The sequence below is a fragment of the Podarcis filfolensis genome, assembly GCF_964270895.1.
Source record: "Podarcis filfolensis genome assembly, chromosome: 1".
Lineage (NCBI taxonomy): Eukaryota > Metazoa > Chordata > Lepidosauria > Squamata > Lacertidae > Podarcis > Podarcis filfolensis.
In genome coordinates, this window is record NC_139604.1 from 18,770,778 (window position 1) to 18,788,690 (window position 17,913).

Below are 17,913 nucleotides of genomic sequence, written 5' to 3' on the forward strand. Positions count from 1 at the left end.
CTTTACTTTTACGAATGAAGGTTCTTTCATATCATGATACATTTGTGTGAAATGCTCCTTGGCCCTTGCTTCCATTTTCCACCACAAAGCTGAGGAGAAACGTTACTTTAAGCTCTGTGAACTCTCCGTACATGGTTGTTTCCCATAGTATTTGGTACCATTGATCCGTGCTTACTCCTGACAGGTCTCTCCAGTGTCTGGTTATGGTGTTTCTGGCTGCTGAAAGTAGGTGGGTTGTGAGTTATTTGTGGTGTAAATGGGCATTACTGTGATAATGGGGTGATTTCTAATACTTGTAACCAATAAACTGAAACTGACACGGGGACAAATAGAAGAAAACGCCTTCAGCCCAGTATGGCTTCCTTTTATCACATACACAGCCGAACAAGACAATGACAAAAATCCACCTACAGCATACAAATCAATATGGCTAACCTGATCCAAAACACCCACCCACCCCACTCACACATTAAAACAAAGACCACCACAGCCAATCACAAACAGACAACCACACCCTAGGCCAACCCCAACCTCTCTCACCACCAAAGGAACGCAAGTGAATAGCACAGAACCTACACAAGCAACACTGACACAAAACCCTACATATATTAAGTATACAGTGGTACCTCGGGTTAAGTACTTAATTCATTCCGAAGGTCCGTTCTTAACCTGAAGCACCACTTTAGCTAATGGGGCCTCCTGCTGCTGCTGCGCCGCTGGAGCCCGATTTCTGTTCTTATCCTGAGGCAAAGTTCTTAACCTGAGGCACTGTTTCTGGGTTAGCGGAGTGTGTAACCTGAAACGTATGTAACCCGAGGTACCACTGTAATAGAAACACCGCCACCCAACCCCACCCATCTCTCCCCCCCCCCTTTTCCCCTTCTTCTTCCTAATGTCTCAACAAATGAAACGGATCTGTAAAAAATGTTACTGGGAGGAAAAAAGAGAGATTGAGACATTGCACATACTTCTTGTAAACTAAGAAAATCTTTAATAAAAATACATTTAAAAAAAACAAACCACTCTGTGTACATAGTGAGCTGCTATGCACAAAAGACTCAAAATGTGGGACAGCTTCCACATAGCTGGGTTTTGATCAGCTCCCACAGTGGCCATTTCTTCATGTACCTCACAAACTACTTGGTCCTCCTGTGCAAGCTAGGGTTATCAGTCTCCTTTAGTCATTTGCTACAGAAAACGGATGTTGGGATGAGATGGAAAATCCCTCTTGAAGAAGGAAATACACTTCCGTACCATTCAGTACTGGATTCACAGAGGAGTGGTAATACCACTGAGAATCTGTTACCAATAAATGGATTCCTAGAATTATGTGGCTCAAATTCTAAGTTAATTTAAGGACGTTTGTGGAAGGAAAGTTTCCCTTCCTCTGAGACCAGCAGCTACTTACACCCCCCAAAAAAAAAACCCTTTCTAGTGGGGGGGAGTGTCAGGGGCCCATTTGGGATGGGATGCAGGGAACGGAAGGGGTGGGAAAGTGATGGGAAACTTTCCTCCCATGGACTTCCTTAAATTATATTGAAACCCCAGTTTATATAAGCAGCTGTGGAAACACACGGATATTTCTGTTTCCTCCAGTATGATGAATGTGCAGCAATGCACCGCTTCTGCCTCACCAAGGGAGGGGGGGCAGGATAGCAGCTGAAGCATCTCCCCATAAAAAAGAGAAGCCAAAAGAGGACACGGTTGTGCGTACAATTTGCACATGCAATTTGCATGATGTGCAAATTTAGACATCACAACGATCTTTTAAACGGAATTCCAGTACATCCCACCATAGTAAGGAAGACCATGAGCAAGTTGACTGGTGTGAGAACTGAATCTGCTTCTCACAGCAGCTTCAGGCTCCCTCCTGTGTGGTGTAGTGGTTAAGAGCGGTGGACTCGTAATCTGGTGAATGGGGTTCGCGTCTCCGCTCCTCCACATGCAGCTGCTGGGTGACCTGGGGCTAGTCACATTTCTCTGAAGTCTCTCAGCCCCACTCACCTCACAGAGTGTTTGTTGTGGGGGAGGAAGGGAAAGGAGATTGTTAGCCACTTTGAGACTCCTTTGGGTAGTGATAAAGTGGGATATCAAATCCAAACTCTTCTTCTTCTTCTTCTTCCTGCTCCTCCTTACTATGGTTGTTTATCTTTAAACCCAACTCAGACAGGAAAATCCTTCAAACAGAGGGCAACTCTAAACAGAAGACTGACAGCCTTTCAAATAGATGGTGGCCCTCTATGAAGTGGGGTACAAGACCACTCTAAATGGGGATGATATTATAATACTAGGGTAGGGTTGCCATATTTCAAAAAGTAAAAACCAGGGCACCCCGAAAGCTGTTGGGTTTTTTTCTTTTTTTAAATAAAAATGCCAAAAAAACCAGAATTTTTCGATCAACTTGCCTAAATCCAGGACGAAGCGCCACTTTGAAATCCCAGTAATGTCTGGGGAAATCCAGACTTATGGCATTGTTCGGGAGCTGATTACTTTTTAGCATCATTCTGCACACATAGCACAACATGATAACATTCAATCTTTCTCTTTTTTTAGTGGGTATTTATTTATGGTTAATGAGTTTTCCAAAAATTGCACATAAAATTTCAATACACATTATAATAAAATTTATTTTTTCTTTTTAACTTCCCAACCCATTTTCTGTGATGTTATTCTTATCCCCTCTTTGCTGCACCACATCTTCCCTTTTTTTTTCATCATTATCATGACACAATAATCTCACATTCTTTCTGTTGCTAGTAGCTCGAAGCCTGGTCGTGGGTTCTTCATATTGTAATATTTCTTCAAATAATCCGAAAAGGGATTCCATTCTCCCCACACACAAACACCTCCCAAAAAACCCAGCCATCATTAAATTATCTTATTTTAGCTTTGTTGATTCAACATAGCCCTTTACTTTCCTTATCCATTCTTATTTAGTGGGAACTTCTTCATCTTTCCATTTCCGAGCATAAGGTATCCTAGCTGCTATCGCGTCCAATATTTGACAAAGCAGATTCAGTAACCTTCCACTCCCGATGTCAACGGTTCTTTGAGGGGATGGGTTCTGCATACCTTTTGCCAAGGCTGCTGGTAAACTCTGCTTCCTGTTGCACAGGTGGCCTCCTATATTGTATAAACGGAAACTATTGTAAAACAGAACATCCTTCCATAGTCCTTCTACAAACAAATGCAGGCCTCGTGTGCCTTCATCTGTTTTATCCCATGTATTTTTAAACAAGGTAGGAAAGCAGACTGAGCTCTATTCAGGAAGCGGCGTTTCCATCAACGACACAAAAATGTGAATCACGTTTGCTGATTGAAAACTCTTGCCAGATTATGCAGATGTATAACGTTTAGGATGCTACGGTGCTTTAAACCATGCTGAACATCTCACGTTGGTCAACGTGTTTTGGGGATATTTATTGTTTCCATTTGTACAGAGGTCACCAGGCAATCTCCCACCCAGGGGTCACCAGGTCCAGGCCTACTTAATTTCAGAAACTAAACCAGAGGGTTTCAACCTTTTCGAGTCCATGGCTCCCTTGACCAACAGCATTCTTTGTGTGGCTCCCCTTGAGTCAGTTCATGAGGAAGGATTCCACCATTGTGTCTGTTGCTGTTCACACTGAGGAGGAGGAATAAATAAAAAATTGTCCAGTAGCACCTTAGAGACCAATTTAAGGTCCTACTGGACAAATTTTTATTTATTTTGACTGCGTCAGACCAACACGGTTACCTACCTGAATTGAGGAGGTGGGAGAGCCAGTCCATGGTATCAGTGCCTCCGGTCCTTGAGCCCCTGCATAATTCAAATATATAACCTATTCGAAATTAGGAGCACAAGGTGAAGACAGTGCCAGATTATCAAATAAGCAGAGTAGACACTAGCCTATGGGTCCTATGACAGCCGATCAAAATAATATTAATTTGATCTTGAAATTGGTTTATTTAAATTCTGTTTTTTTCTTTTTTAAAAAAAACAAACCACCAACATATTAGAAGATAATTTGCTGGGTGAGGGGGCTCCATGGGGTTTAATCTGGCACTGGGCGAAGAAAGCAAATGTGTGCCATTTTCTATGTTTCGATTTCTGGGAATGGAGTTGAGAGATGACCTAACCTGGGGAGAAAACAGCAAAGACCTGATGAAGAGAGCACAGCTGAGGTTATATTTTCTGAGAATCCTCCAGAAAAATAATCTCTCAAAGGACCTGTTAATGGCATTTTACCATTGTACTGTGGAGAGTGTATTAACTTATGGTCTGTGTGTGTGGTTTGGGAGCTGCATGGTCAGGGGAAAAACAGTGTTGTCCAGGGTTGTAAAGACTGCAGAGAGAATAATTGGGTGCACTCTTCCCACCTTGGATCAAATCTATGCTTCCAGGTGCCATAAGAAAGCTGCAGAGATAGTGCAGGATAGTGCGCACCCTAAGAAATGATCTCTTTCAGCTTCTGCCTTCTGGAAGAAGGTACAGGGTTATAAAGACTAGGACTAGCCGCCTGAGAAACAGTTTCTATTCAAATGCAATTTTGGTTTTAAATGCAGTGTAAGGTAGTCTCTATGAGAGTATATTGTCTTTAATTATGGGGCATCAGAGTTTTTAGGGGGCTAACCAGGCTGGGATAGCTGGGATAGCAGGCTTGTTGGATTCTGAATGTCTGATGTAGATTTTCAATTTCGTTGTTCTGTATGGGACAATGACAATAAAGATTATCGTATCGTATTTCTAATATGGCACCTGAGACAGCCATCTTTGTCAACCTGTTCTCTGTTCTCTTCTTCCCTGAAATAGGTCCAGTCTGTTCTGAGGAGACACTGGAAGCAACACAGGATCCAGCTTGGGCACAGCTTTTCTCACTCAGACGCCCTACGCTCGGCTTCCTACACAGCCTCCTCGATCGTCGATGGTCAAAGCTTCAGCTACAATCGTGAGTGCTTCCTACACAACCCGCCTTCCTACACAGCCTCCACAATGGTCGATAGTCAAAGCTACAATAGCGAGTGCAACTGGGAACATACGAACGGGAAAAGCATTTACGACACGGAAAACGTTGTTTTTAAAGCTGAAAAGCTGTACGGCTGATTAGCAAGGACTCTTTCTTCCCACCCTCACGATATTTTGAGTGGATGACTCCAGGAGCCAACAAGACAGTCCCACCCACCCTCCCACCCACACTTTTTTGGTCAGTCTATGAACTCGGTTACTCTTGAAGGATGCGACGGATTTTAATTTCTTTCTCACATGTGCTCATGCCTTGGCATATCTCAGCATGTGAGTGCTTGCTCTTTGTTTGTACACTGGAGCTGGTCTTGCCCACCAACTGAAGTTTCATGCTCTGACCTCTGGGATGCCCAACCTTCGGAGAAATACTGGCTGAAGTTTTCATGGGGATCAATCAAGCTCTAGATCTACATATGTGTTTTGTACGTATAGATATGTGTCGGGATAGATAGATGTTGCCTCTTCAGCTTCTACCGTGTAGACAAAGTGGGCAATTCTTTTGTATGACGGGAATCAAGGGAAGTTTTGGTTTATTTTCAGCGGTTTTGTATCATGCCTGGGGGTTGTCCAAGAGGTCGTTCTGTTTGCTCAGAAGAACTTGTAAATGCTGTATTTATCATGTCATTTCATCTTAAGTGCAGCCAACAGAGCAACCTAATTAAGTATTGGAAAGGATGCGATGATTGTAAAGTATTCTACGTGTTGACTGTGCAACATTTAACTCTGACAAAGATAGATATAAATCTGCAGTATAGACTATGGCTCTGATTTGATTGGCGTTAATCAGTGACTAACCTGCTCCATTGGCTTCAATGGGACACGCTAGAATACAGTGTACCCTTACTTGAGATTGAGACCCATGGAATTAGATGTGCACAGCTCCTGGGTATAGATGAACAGAATTGGGCCATTAGTCACAACTTGCTTTCTCTGACCCAATGATTTAGCTTGTATTGATCACTATTTTGAATGGAGGGTGTCACAAAGCCATGGCGAATCTTTGGGCCTGAATGCTATGCTATGCTTCTTCATCTTTTCATTCAGCTCCTCTCTCTCCATGGAGCTTCCCTTTCCTTTTTGCAGAAGGATCTGTTTTTGAATGTGCACGAAGTGAAGCGAATGCTTGGACCGTAGTTCCGTGCGCTCCTTGGTGCACATTGTCGAATGGTATACCTGAAGTTTGCACTAGAGACAGTAGCAGGTTTGTATTTCGTAAGAAGAAGAAAATCAGGCACTTAAAACTCACATCCTGTGATGCACAATGCAATGCAACGCAACACAATACAACGAATCGTTTCCAGCTGGTTTGCCTCCTGGGTCCTAGATGTTTTAGCCAGAGGAGATTTGGGTGTACTGCAGCTGCTCACTCTTCTTGTGGTACAGAAACCTGGCTGACTATATACTGATGGGAAAGGCAGTGATCGGAGAATGAGTTGGCCATAGCTAAGTTGGCTCTTCAGAACGCGATAGTGGAGATGGGTACAGGAGCCCTGACCCATTCATGAGTTGACTCAGGTATCATCTTTTCTAAGGCTTATGGACCCAGGAGTCTGCATTGGCAGTAGCGCTGACAGTAATTTGATACAGAAGGCATAGGACAGGGATTAGGGCTGGGCAATATCTGTTTTTCAACATCATGGTATATTGCCAGCCGAACGTCGTGATAGACCAATCTATCACAATGTTCGAAATAAGGATGGAACTACCCGTATCCCGTATTTTTTGCTCTATAGGACACACTTTTCCCCCTCCAAAAATTAAGGGGAGCTGTGTGTGCGTCCTATGGAGCGAATGCAGGCTCCTTGGCTTCAGAGTTAGGAATGCGAAGCCTCCAAAGCCCAGAGGGAGCGCTCCCTCTGCGCTCCGCAGGCTTCAGGTTCCTTTTGCTGAAGCCGGGAGAGCAGGACTCTCCTGGCTTCAGCAGAGAGGGAGAGCTGCACAGCGCCCCTTCAGCCAAGCGGGAGGAGAAATGGAAGGGGCTCCGTTTCTCCTGCCGCTTCGCTGAAGGGGCGCTGAGCAGAGAGGGGGAGAATTATTTTTTTCCTGTTCTCCCCGTCTAAAACAAGGTGCGTCCTATGGTCGGGTGCGTCCTATAGAGCGAAAAATACGGTATATAGAGGTGAACTATAGGGCTGGGCAGTATTTGGTTTTCAGCTTCGTGATACATCACCTGCTAAACATTGTGATAAACTGATCTATCACAATGTCTGAAATGAAGACAGAGCTGTTTTTAAACTTGCCGATGTATCACCAGCGAAACGTCGCGATATACTGATCTATCACGCTGTCTAGGTATGCAAAGGCATTGACCGGCCTCACGGTTCTCCCCACATTGTGATTTTTTGCATAGTGTGTACACATCATGATTTGCAATGTATTGCCAGGTCAAAAACTATGAAGACGATCTCGTGATATGGACTTCGAACTGGACTTCAAATCGCTATATTGCCCAGCCCTAATAGGGATGAGCAGGGATAGTTTTCTAGAAAAAGAGGTGCTGGGAAGCCTCTCTTGTTCTCTTATAATGGCAATGGCACCCACCTGAGAGGTGCCGGAATCGAGTTCCGGTGAGTTCCGGCTGGAAAAAAAGCCCTGGGGATGAGGAACCTGCGGCCCCTCAGATGTTGCTGGACTGCAACTCCTCTCATTCCACGTATACCCCCTAAAGTACTTAAATCCAGCAGAAGTCAGTGGGGTGCAATGTAGCTTAGCTGCATGCAGGAAAACCTTCTGGGAGACTTAGCCTCTTGAGGTCTGCATGTAAGTGCGATATTCTTGTTTCTCATGCCTTTCCCAAACTTTATTCTGCTGTCTCCACTTACACTGAGAAGGGCTTTACTCTGTGGATAACACCACTGATGCATTTTTAAATGATGAGGTATTTTTATTTTTATTTTAAATCATGTATATTGAGTAGCAGGAAAAAGTGACAAGAGCACATGGACCTAGGTGAAATAAATTCCCCAAAAGACTTAGGAACAAAGAAAATGGGCATGCGGGGGGGGGCAGTTTCTTTAAAATAAATAAATAATATGCGGCGTATTTAATGTGGAGAAAAAATGAGAACTGTCTAGTCACTGCTACTGGTGATGGAACAGTCTCATACCAATGTGGTTCTGACTTCTTATGAAAGGACTGGCAAGGAGCAAAATGAAGCCCCTTCGTCTTTCTCAGAACAACATCTGCCTATAAATGCCACGGTGCAATGTGAAGTGTTCAATTTCCTCATTTTTTTTCAAGGCTGCACATTAATTGTCATTTAACAGGCTTCAGTAGGCAGCTAATTTTGTGAGCCGTTACAATGCTTTTGAGGCTTGAAAAAGCTTTGAATGGTTGTTGTCACGGTCGCATAATCATATTCAGATGCTTTAGGGAAAGCTCGGCGAATTCTTGTTATTTTGTTATTTAGGATGGCATTTGACAGAGTAATGAAATGTATTGAAGTGGCTGTGTGGTGTTACAAAATTAAAGTCGTTGGGTTCTTGGAGCCATTCCTGTCATTTGAAAAAGCATGGATTTATTCAGGGTTGTGTGTTGCCTGTGATTCCACGGCAGTAAAGTCTACAGCAGCCTTTCTCAACCTGTGGGTCTCCAGATGTTGTTGGACTACAACTCCCATCACCCCTAGCTAGCAAGGCCAGAGCTCAGGAATGATGGGAGTTGTAGTCCAACAACATCTGGGGACCCACAGGTTGAGAACCTCTGGTCTACAGGATTCATGTTCCTAAGAATATCTTCTTTTTAGAGTTATAAAAAAAATGGTTGAAAATGTGTGGTCCAGTCTCAGAATCCAGGGGTCGGAGGGAAATCTTCCACAGAAAGATCCTTCCGGTCCCTTTGGGTACCTCCTCCTCTCCTTGACTAAATTATGCAAATATATTCTGTTTTATATAGGTCACAGCATTCAGATTTTGGGTGTAAAGGAGTTTTTAACTCTAATTAGCTGACAGTGCTGTACTTACAGTGTGTCATCTGGAAACACATCTGGGCCTCAAGTTGCACAATAAACATGTTTTAATTCTATTAGACACATCTTTCTTGGAGAGATGACACACAGATTTGCCCTACCCACGGTGTCACTGAAGGACAGATGTTTATTTTACAATTTTCTTTTCTGTGGAGCTTGCTCATGGGTGTGGTACCTCAGGGTCCATCCCTTCCTTTTCAAAAGCCATACAAGGAGAGCTTTGAAATGTCATTTTGTCTGTAGATTTTAATCTAGTAGGCTGCTGCGTTGGCCCAAATCTGAGGAAAAGCCAGAATCGTTCCATTGCATCCAAAGCCAAGATGTGGGTCTCGGGACATGCTGTGATTTTCTTTTGTAAGCAGGGCGAGAAGGCTATGCATATACAGTGTGGAATCAGGAATATTTCTTCCAAAAAAGACAATGGAAAGCCCTGGAAACACAGAACTTTGGATTGTGGCCATGCTTGCCATGATGCACCTCAACAACAGCCATTCCTTTCTTTATTTCTAAGTAACTCCACCTCTGCTCCCCTCCCCCCTAAAAAAGAATTCTAAATTTCTTTGAGACCCGCATATCATTTCCGTACACTGGCCTGGATGTTAGGTCATTGTAACTTGAGTGCTACGACGCTATCGGCTGAGGCCTTTTTCAAACCTGCGTGGACATTACGTGATCCAGCCATCACTTGTGGATTCTCAGGTGGCTACAGTCGTACCTTGGAAGTCGAATGGAATCTGTTCCGGAAGTCCGTTCGACTTCCAAAACATTCAGAAACCAAAGCATGGCTTCTGGTTGGCTGAAGGAAGCTCCTGCAGCCAATCAGAAGCCGCGGAAGCCCCGTCGGACATTCGCGTTCCAAAAGAATGTTCGCAAACCGGAACAATCACTTCTGGGTTTTTCGGCGTTGGGGAGCCAAAACATCCGAGTTTCAGGATGTTCGGGATCCAAGGTACGACTGTATATGAGCTCTCTGTATGGAAATATATTGCAACTGAGTAGATATTGGGTGATAAGAAAGTTCTCTCTGTGGCGATTAATCGGTGATAGTTCATTGAGACATGCAGATTGTTGTTTGATGTTCCAGCCATGGGACAACCATGCCTGTATGAGCCAGCCCTTAGTGGCTTGAACCCAGGGTTATTATGACACTTTTTGAAGGTGGTTCAACATTCTTTGACAGTCATCATTTTAGTAACTAAGAAGTCAAGAAAGGGATTTTTTTAAAAAGTATTTCGCCTTACATCTGGTATCTAATAACAACGAATGTCTAAATTTTAGTGTGACTAGATATTTCTTCAAATGAATGAATATCTGCTTTATTTTTTTTCCTTCTGCTGCTGACGCGTTCAGTTAATAAAATGTCAGAAACTACTATTTGCGTGTGATCCTTAAAAGATTCTTAGTTGCTCTCCTTCAACACCAAGGTTAACACACACTTCAATCTCTCCCTGCCCTTCAGGGACTTTCATTGCATTTCTGGGCTCTTGGAGTTCGCACATTTTTTCCAATGCATGGTCAATCAGCAACATCCAAGACTGAGTCATGTTAATAGATAATTTACAAGGGCAGGATTAGCCCCAGATTTAGGATGGAGGACCTGCATCAGTGCCTCTGAAGCAAGGAGAAACCATGGACCAGAAACTCAAAAAGATTGCTGTTTGTCACCTTTCGCACTCTGCCAGTGACTTCCTCCGCGGCCACTGGGGTTGGGTGTGCTCTGTTCCCTCCTCTGTCAGTCCATCTGCCTGCTTGCTTGCTTTCCTCCCTCCACTCGTGGCTTTCCCTTCTGACTCCTTCCTCCCTCCCTTCCTTTTTCCTCCTTCTGCAACTCTTGCCCAATATCTCCACCTTCCTTCCCTCTAAGAAGAAGAGTTTGGATCTGATATCCTGCTTTATCACTACCCCGAAGGAGTCTCAAAGCGGCTAACATTCTCCTTTCCCTTCCTCCCACACAACAAACACTCTGTGAGGTGAGTGGGGCTGAGAGACTTCAGAGAAGTGTGACTGACCCAAGGTCACCCAGCAGCTGCATGTGGAAGAGCGGAGATGCGAAACCGGTTCACCAGATTACGAGTCTACTGCTCTTAACCACTACACCACACTGGCTCTCTAAGACCCACTGGGTGCTACGCTCACATTTCTAATAGTGCTGCCGGCCAACTGGGGATGGGAGCTGGCAGGGTTACTGCAACGGCCCACACCAGGGACCAGACTCCTCCACCCAGGGGGATAGGAAGTGTGATGCAGGAGGGGCAGTCCACCCTAGGTATCACCCTGGGGGGTGACAAAATGGTGGGCGGCACTCACCACAGGGCCTGCAGCATGCCCGAGTCATGCGTTTCGGCACCCGCAGGCTCCACACTGTCCGCCTGCTGCCTCCCCCCAGCTGTGGGGCAGCTGAGGCAGCGCGGCGTGCCCCATCCCTGTGGGCACCGTGCGCCCCATCCCTTCCCTCTCTAAGGGCACTGCGCCTGTCCCGTCCCATTCCTATGGGCACCAAGTGCCCCATTCCGTTCCTATGGGCAGTTCACTCTGCCTCTATGGGCAGCTCGCCCCAGGTGCCCGAGAGACTATCTCCACCACTGCCTCCATCGAGATGCCCAGAAAAGCCTGCATGCCTCACCCAGTAATAATAATAATAATAATAATAATAATAATAATAATAATAATAATAATTTATTATTTATACCCCACCCATCTGGCTGGGCTTCCCCAGCCACTCTGGGCGGCTTCCAACAAAATATTAAAATACTGTAATACATCAAACATTAAAAGCTTCCCTAAACAGGGCTGCCTTCAGATGTCTTCTAAAAGTCTGGTAGTTGTTATTCTCTTTGACATCCGGTGGGAGGGCGTTCCACAGGGTGGGTGCCACTACCGAGAAGGCCCTCTGCCTGGTTCCCTGTAACTTGGCTTCTCACAGCGAGGGAACCGCCAGAAGACCCTCGGAGCTGGACTTCAGTGTCCAGGTAGAACGATGGGGGTGGAGGCGCTCCTTCAGATTTACTGGACTGAGGCCGTTTAGGGCTTTAAAGGTCAGCACCTACAACCCACTTTTTTGCACTGTTCCACCCTGTCCTCCAATTCCCTCTGCCGCTTCATCCCTCCCTCCATGGCATCCCATCTCTGTGTCATGAAATGAGCATGGAGCCCAAAGGCTGCAGAAAGTCCCCAGATTTATACCCTTGCGCTCATTCATCTAGACGCCCAGATAATTTCTGCCCGGCCATTTCTTTGAGAAATTAAACAGCGCTGCTTCATCGTTCCATATCTTGGATACTTCACGGCCCATCCTGAAGAGTCCTCCTGCCTTCTCCTCCTTTGGCAAAGTGCGCCAACGTTATCCGGGGATATAATAACTCATTGAAGAACATCACAGGATAGGACCACTCAGAGCGGCCAACTCCCTGGGGCCCACAAAATTCCCCATGAAGGGGTCAGGCACCCACAAATTTTGGTGCCAGGGCCAGGTACGCCGCATGGCACCCACAACCCTGGGCACCCACAGTTGTGGGGCCGACTCTGGGGTTGTGACCGACTCTGGGGTTGCGGTGCTCATCTTGCTTTAGTGGCCGAGGGAGCCGACGTACAGCTTCCGGGTCATGTGGCCAGCATGACTAAGCCGCTTCTGGAGAACCAGGGCAGCACACGGAAACACCGTTTACCTTCCCACCGGAGCGATACCTATTTATCTACTTGCACTGGCGTGCTTTCGAACTGCTAGGTTGGCAGGAGCAGGGACCCCGTTACGGGGATTCGAACTGCCAACCTTCTGATCGTCAAGTCCTAGGCTCTGTGGTTTAACCCACAGCGCCACCCGCGTTCATTAATTAATTGTCTGCAAATTACTTTTGGGTGTTCCAATAAATGTAGGTGTGATTGCTCAAATTTTAGCCCTTAAGAAGCGGAAAATATAAAATAAGCAAAGCCTGTAATGCAGAGAAATTTAAAATGCTTTGTTGTGTCTTCATAAAAGCCTGGTTTATTTACAGATGCTCCAGATAAGAGATTTATAGGGTTGCGTCCTACAAGAACCAGGCAGTGTCCGTTCCAAAATAACATCACTCCCAGATGTGAAAGTTAACAGGCTCTGAGCATATAAAGCCAAAAAATCTGCTTCTCAGGAGTTTTTTTCCCCTCCCCCAGCTGCTAAAGCTGCCACAATAAAACAAGCTTCTACAACCCCTAGGGTTGCCATACTTCAAAAAGTAAAATCCAGGACACCCTGAAAGTTGTTCAGTTTGGGGGGTTTTTTGAGGGGGTTGATCCAAAAGTTGTTGAGCATTTTTTAGACACACACAAAAAATGTGATTGACTTGGCTAAGATCCAGGACTAAGAGCCGCCTTTCAGAATTTCCCCCCAGACGTCAGTTCTGCCTTTGAAATCCCTGTAATGTCCGGGAAAATCCAAACATACGGTAGCCCGAACCACCCCCTACTCCTCTCTGGTTACTAGAAAACCACATGAGTTCGATATGGCAGCCAGCCTCAAAAAAGGGAGCAATATGGATTGCTTTTGCCTGTTAGTTACTATTGATACATTTGCATTGTCGAACCTTACCTTCTGTGGTGACCTGGGCTCAAGCTTTTCTTGACAGTTAAAATAAGGAAAATCTGATGGAGACTTGTTCCATTCCCTTACTGAAGTCACTTTCTGATAAACAGCCAAACAACAATAATAATACAACAAAAAATCAAACTCAAATACATAAGAGAGCTTGGATAACCCAGTCTTTTTGGCAGGTCACAGGGATGTGCTGTTTTGGCATGAGGAAATTATTTGTTGCTTCCTTCAAAACAACAGTCCAAATAAAAACTGATGAACATTACAGTTCTGTTTTACAATTTCTGCAAAGAGAAAATGTTAGTCGATTCAATGCCTTCTCTCTCATACAATAAATGAATGTTGAGAAAGTAAGCTGAACAAGCTAACATCCTCAAATATTCAGTTTTTCATTCTTTTTATTGGAAATTGAAACAAATTAGTTTTTCTCCTTTCTTTAATCATTTTTTTCCCATGTGTAGTAATACAGAAAGTTTGATCCCAGAAATTCCAGCAGCGGGGTGGGGGGGTGGGGGAGATACAATATATCATGGAGGGGATAATAAATAAGAACACATAGGAGAAAAAATATATTGCAAATGTGGTAATAACTGTTACATATATTTATTAATAAATATGAATAAAAAAGACTCAAAAATCTCTCACGCAACAATTATTACCATCATATGGTCACTGAGACATCGTTCAATTCCAGTAATTGTATGAAAGGCGTCTCCTCCCTTCCATTAAGGGCTTACTGTTTATTTCCATGGAAGTGATTTTAAAATGTGAAACTTTATACACTCAGGGAATTTCCTTTTTGTTCACTGAGGTTGACAAATACTGGGGGGGGGGGGGGTTGTGCATGTATTTTGCTAAGAGTTCTGAAACTGCACATGCTCAGAATATTATTATTTTTTTCTGGTCCACGAAAGCTTATTCCATAATAAATTTGTTGGTCTTTAACATACCAAAAAACCTTATTTTATTTTATTTTATTTCCCTTGTGGGAAAGCAGGGTCCTATTTGGAGAAAGCCACTTCCGCCCTTCAGAGGAGGTGGGGTTGTGGGCTTCACGGTCCCTCCATGCACGCGGTGGGTGGAGGCCACTCCCTGCATGATTGGGGGGATTCCTGGCCACATCACCCCCTGGCCGGCCAATCAGCGGGCTCAGGGGGCGTGGCCTGCCCTATAAAGGCAGGAGGCGGCCGGGGATCTCCCTCTTTGCCGCTCATCAACTGCCGCTCACCCATCTGAATTTGGCCTCAGCCACAGTGCAGGGTAAGATGAGAATTAGACTTTCCCCCTGCCACAGTGCCCCATCAGTTACACACACTCAGAGCAGTTTCCAACTAATCCAGGGGTCAGCAAACTTTTTCAGCAGGGGGCCAGTCCACTGTCCCTCAGGCCTTGTGGGGAGCCGGACTATATTTGGGGGGGGGAGGGGGGGAATGAACGAATTCCTATGCCCCACAAATAACCCAGAGATGCATTTTAAATAAAAGGACACGTTCTACTCAATAAAGTTAATGCCTATTCAAACCATTAAACCAAAATACTCTGTGTCAGTGTGATTTATTGTGGGAACTTTCTGGCTCAGGTGCCTCGGCATGCAAACGCAGCTGGGGGGTAGCAGGGTGGGTTGTACACACAGAATCACAAATGCTGTGCAGGACAGAAATGGTATACCGTCGTACCTCGGGTTACAGATGCTTCAGGTTACAGACGCTTCAGGTTACAGATTCTGCTAACCCAAAAATAGTACCTTGGGTTAAGAACTTTGCTTCAGGAAGAACAGAAATTGTGCGGCGGTGGTGCAGTGGCAGTGTGAGACCCCATTAGCTAAAGTGGTACCTCAGGTTAAGAACAGTTTCAAGTTAAGAACGGACCTCCGGAACGAATTGAGTTCTTAACCCGAGGTACCACTGTAATATATCTGAACCTTAAACTAAAGAAGCACAGAACAGTTCCTGCTTCGTTTCTTTATTCCTTTAGGCACTTGGCTTTGTGCACAGAAACAACTTTGCAGCAGTCAAGAGCAGAGCAGGGTGTCACTCTCACAAGATTTGAACTGGGCCGAATGCAGGATTTGTAAAGAAGGCTAAATCCCACATGAATCATTAATACTTCTCCATGAATCCACTGTCAAAACCTAACAGAGACCTTGAAAATCAACAAAGTAGTTATTTTGTGCCTTTTCTAACTTGAGTTGCGTCGCCCTGAGGCAGGGCTGCCTTTGCCTCTTTGTTGTTGGTGTTGCGGATGTGCTTTTCCTGTCAGTGTGCAGAATGTTACCATCTGCAGTGTGAGGTGGTGAGAATATGTCCCTAGGCAGTTAAAAGTGCCTTAAGCCAGCCTTCCCCAACTTGGTGCCCTCCAGATAATAATGATTTAATAATAATTTTATTATTTATACCCCGCCCATCTGGCTGGGTCGCCCCAGCCACTCTGGGCGGCTTCCAGCACATACAAAAACTTAACATCAAACATTAATAACTTTCCAATACAGGGCTGCCTTCAGGTGTCTTCTAAAAGTTGTGCAGTTCTTTATCTCTCTGAGGTCTGATGGGAGGGTGTTTCACTGCCGAGAAGGCCCTCTGCCTGATTCCCTGTAACTTCGCTTCTCGGAGTGAGGTAACCTACAGAAGACCCTCGGAGGTGGACCTCATGGTGGAGACATTCCTTCAGTTATACTGGAGATACTTTGGACAACAACTTCCTAGTTGCGGCTGATGGAAATTGTCGTGAAACCAGCTTCAGTCTGCAGTATAGGATACAGCCTTTGCATTTCCCATGGATTGTTATGTTTGGAAGATGCCCTGGCTTCTCTCTTCTGATCCCCACAGGAAGACAAATATGCAGCATCTTCCAATATTTCAGCTATTGTTCCATGTGTCTGTTGGAAACGAACGGGTGATTCCGTTCCAGGAACTGGCAATAGAGCTAGTGACATATGTACGACAAAGTCTTGACACAGCAGAAATGCCTCCCGTTAACAGTGGTGCTTTCAGTATCAGAACTGTTAACTAGACAGAAACCCCTCATGCAATGCCATAAAGCAGGGGCTCACTCTCACAATTCTTCATTCCTCTGTCTTGCTCGCTCAGCAAACTTTGGTGATTATCATATTTGTCAACTTACAGATTTGAAAATAAGGGACCAGCAGCCTTGAAAATAAGGGACCAGCAGCCTTGAAAATAAGGGACCAGCAGCCCAAATAAGGGACCTGCAGCCTCACCTGTTCCAGGCACTCCAGTCTTCCTGTCCTCCTGCAGTCTGGTCAAACTCATGCTGGTAGCGTCGAGAACACTGTCCAACCAACTTTGTAACCAGAGGTTCAACTGAATAGAATCTGAATCACATGCACCACAAGGCCTATGCAGCCTCAACTTAAGATGGCTCCCCGGCCTGGCTTTGCACTGCAAAGTTTGCAGCAGCACGTGCAACAAAATGGCGTCCAGCATTCAAAAAACCCCTCAGCTTGCATTAACTAGCCACACACAAGGCATGCAAGCTCCACCCCCCTTCTTACTGGGTGAGCAACACAGCCAAGCAACACAGTTGGAGCCTCCCTCCTCCCTGGCCGGCAGGGAGGGAGGGAGAGGAGCTGCTTCCTTTGAAATTTAAGGGACATCATCAATAAGGGACAGCAGCGGGACATGGCGCTGGAATAAGGGACTGTCCCTTCAAATAAGGGACACTTGACAGCTATGGTGATTATGTTTTGATGTCTACCCACGCCAATGGTCCTATACTCAACAGATGTTGTCCAAGCAAACCCTGCTGCTACCACCAATTTCTGGATATTCTCAGAGTTTTATCTGTCATGCCCCATGGGCCGCATTTGTGCAATGCCTGGAAGAATTAAAACAGTGGAGTTCAGCGGAGAGCTTTTGGTCCCTTACAAAATGACTGAGCGGTGCTGTTACTAGTTTTGGCACTTCCAGATGGTCTGAGTAATGAATCTCTGCTAACGTTGAGTAACAGTGTTATGAAAAACTGTGCAAGATATTAAGACAATATGTTTCGAACAATCGTTTTTGGGAAGCATTTCAATTTTTTAATAATAAATGGGATGACAAGGCAGAGTGTACTATTTATTTATTTTTTTAAGTGAGTGAGGCAGCCTCCTTCTTACAAACTAGAACTGGTGTAAAAAAAAATTGTGGCAAAATGGTAACAGAGTAATTCTGCCAGCACTTATGTAATGCCTTAAGGTTTCCTCAGTAATTTTGAAAATAGGTTAGGTATTATTGAAGGCCACCAACATCTCGAGTTCCCAAACCAGGATGCAAATCTTCCAGCCAGTGCTCCCGTGTGAGTCATATGACATGTGAGAGATCACCTAAAGACGGACTTTTTCGAGGCTGTGCTCACATGGTGCCCAAAAATGCATGCTTT

The 17,913-nt window shown here is 45.0% G+C and overlaps 1 protein-coding gene across 5 annotated transcripts in view; it reads left to right on the forward strand.

The window, feature by feature from the left end:
• Positions 1-10,341, forward strand: part of CALCRL (calcitonin receptor like receptor) — a 93,514-nt gene extending 83,173 nt beyond the window's left edge. For 3 of the 5 annotated variants that reach the window (XM_083630836.1, XM_083630835.1, XM_083630837.1), the window contains one exon: positions 4,793-10,341. In XM_083630836.1, coding sequence (XP_083486962.1) covers positions 4,793-5,083 — 291 coding nt within the window. In that variant the 3' untranslated portion in view covers positions 5,084-10,341. The remainder of the gene's footprint in view (positions 1-4,792) is intronic. The other 2 variants (XR_014552005.1, XR_014552006.1) reach the window with 2 other exon arrangements.
• Positions 10,342-17,913: the final 7,572 nt, after the last annotated feature.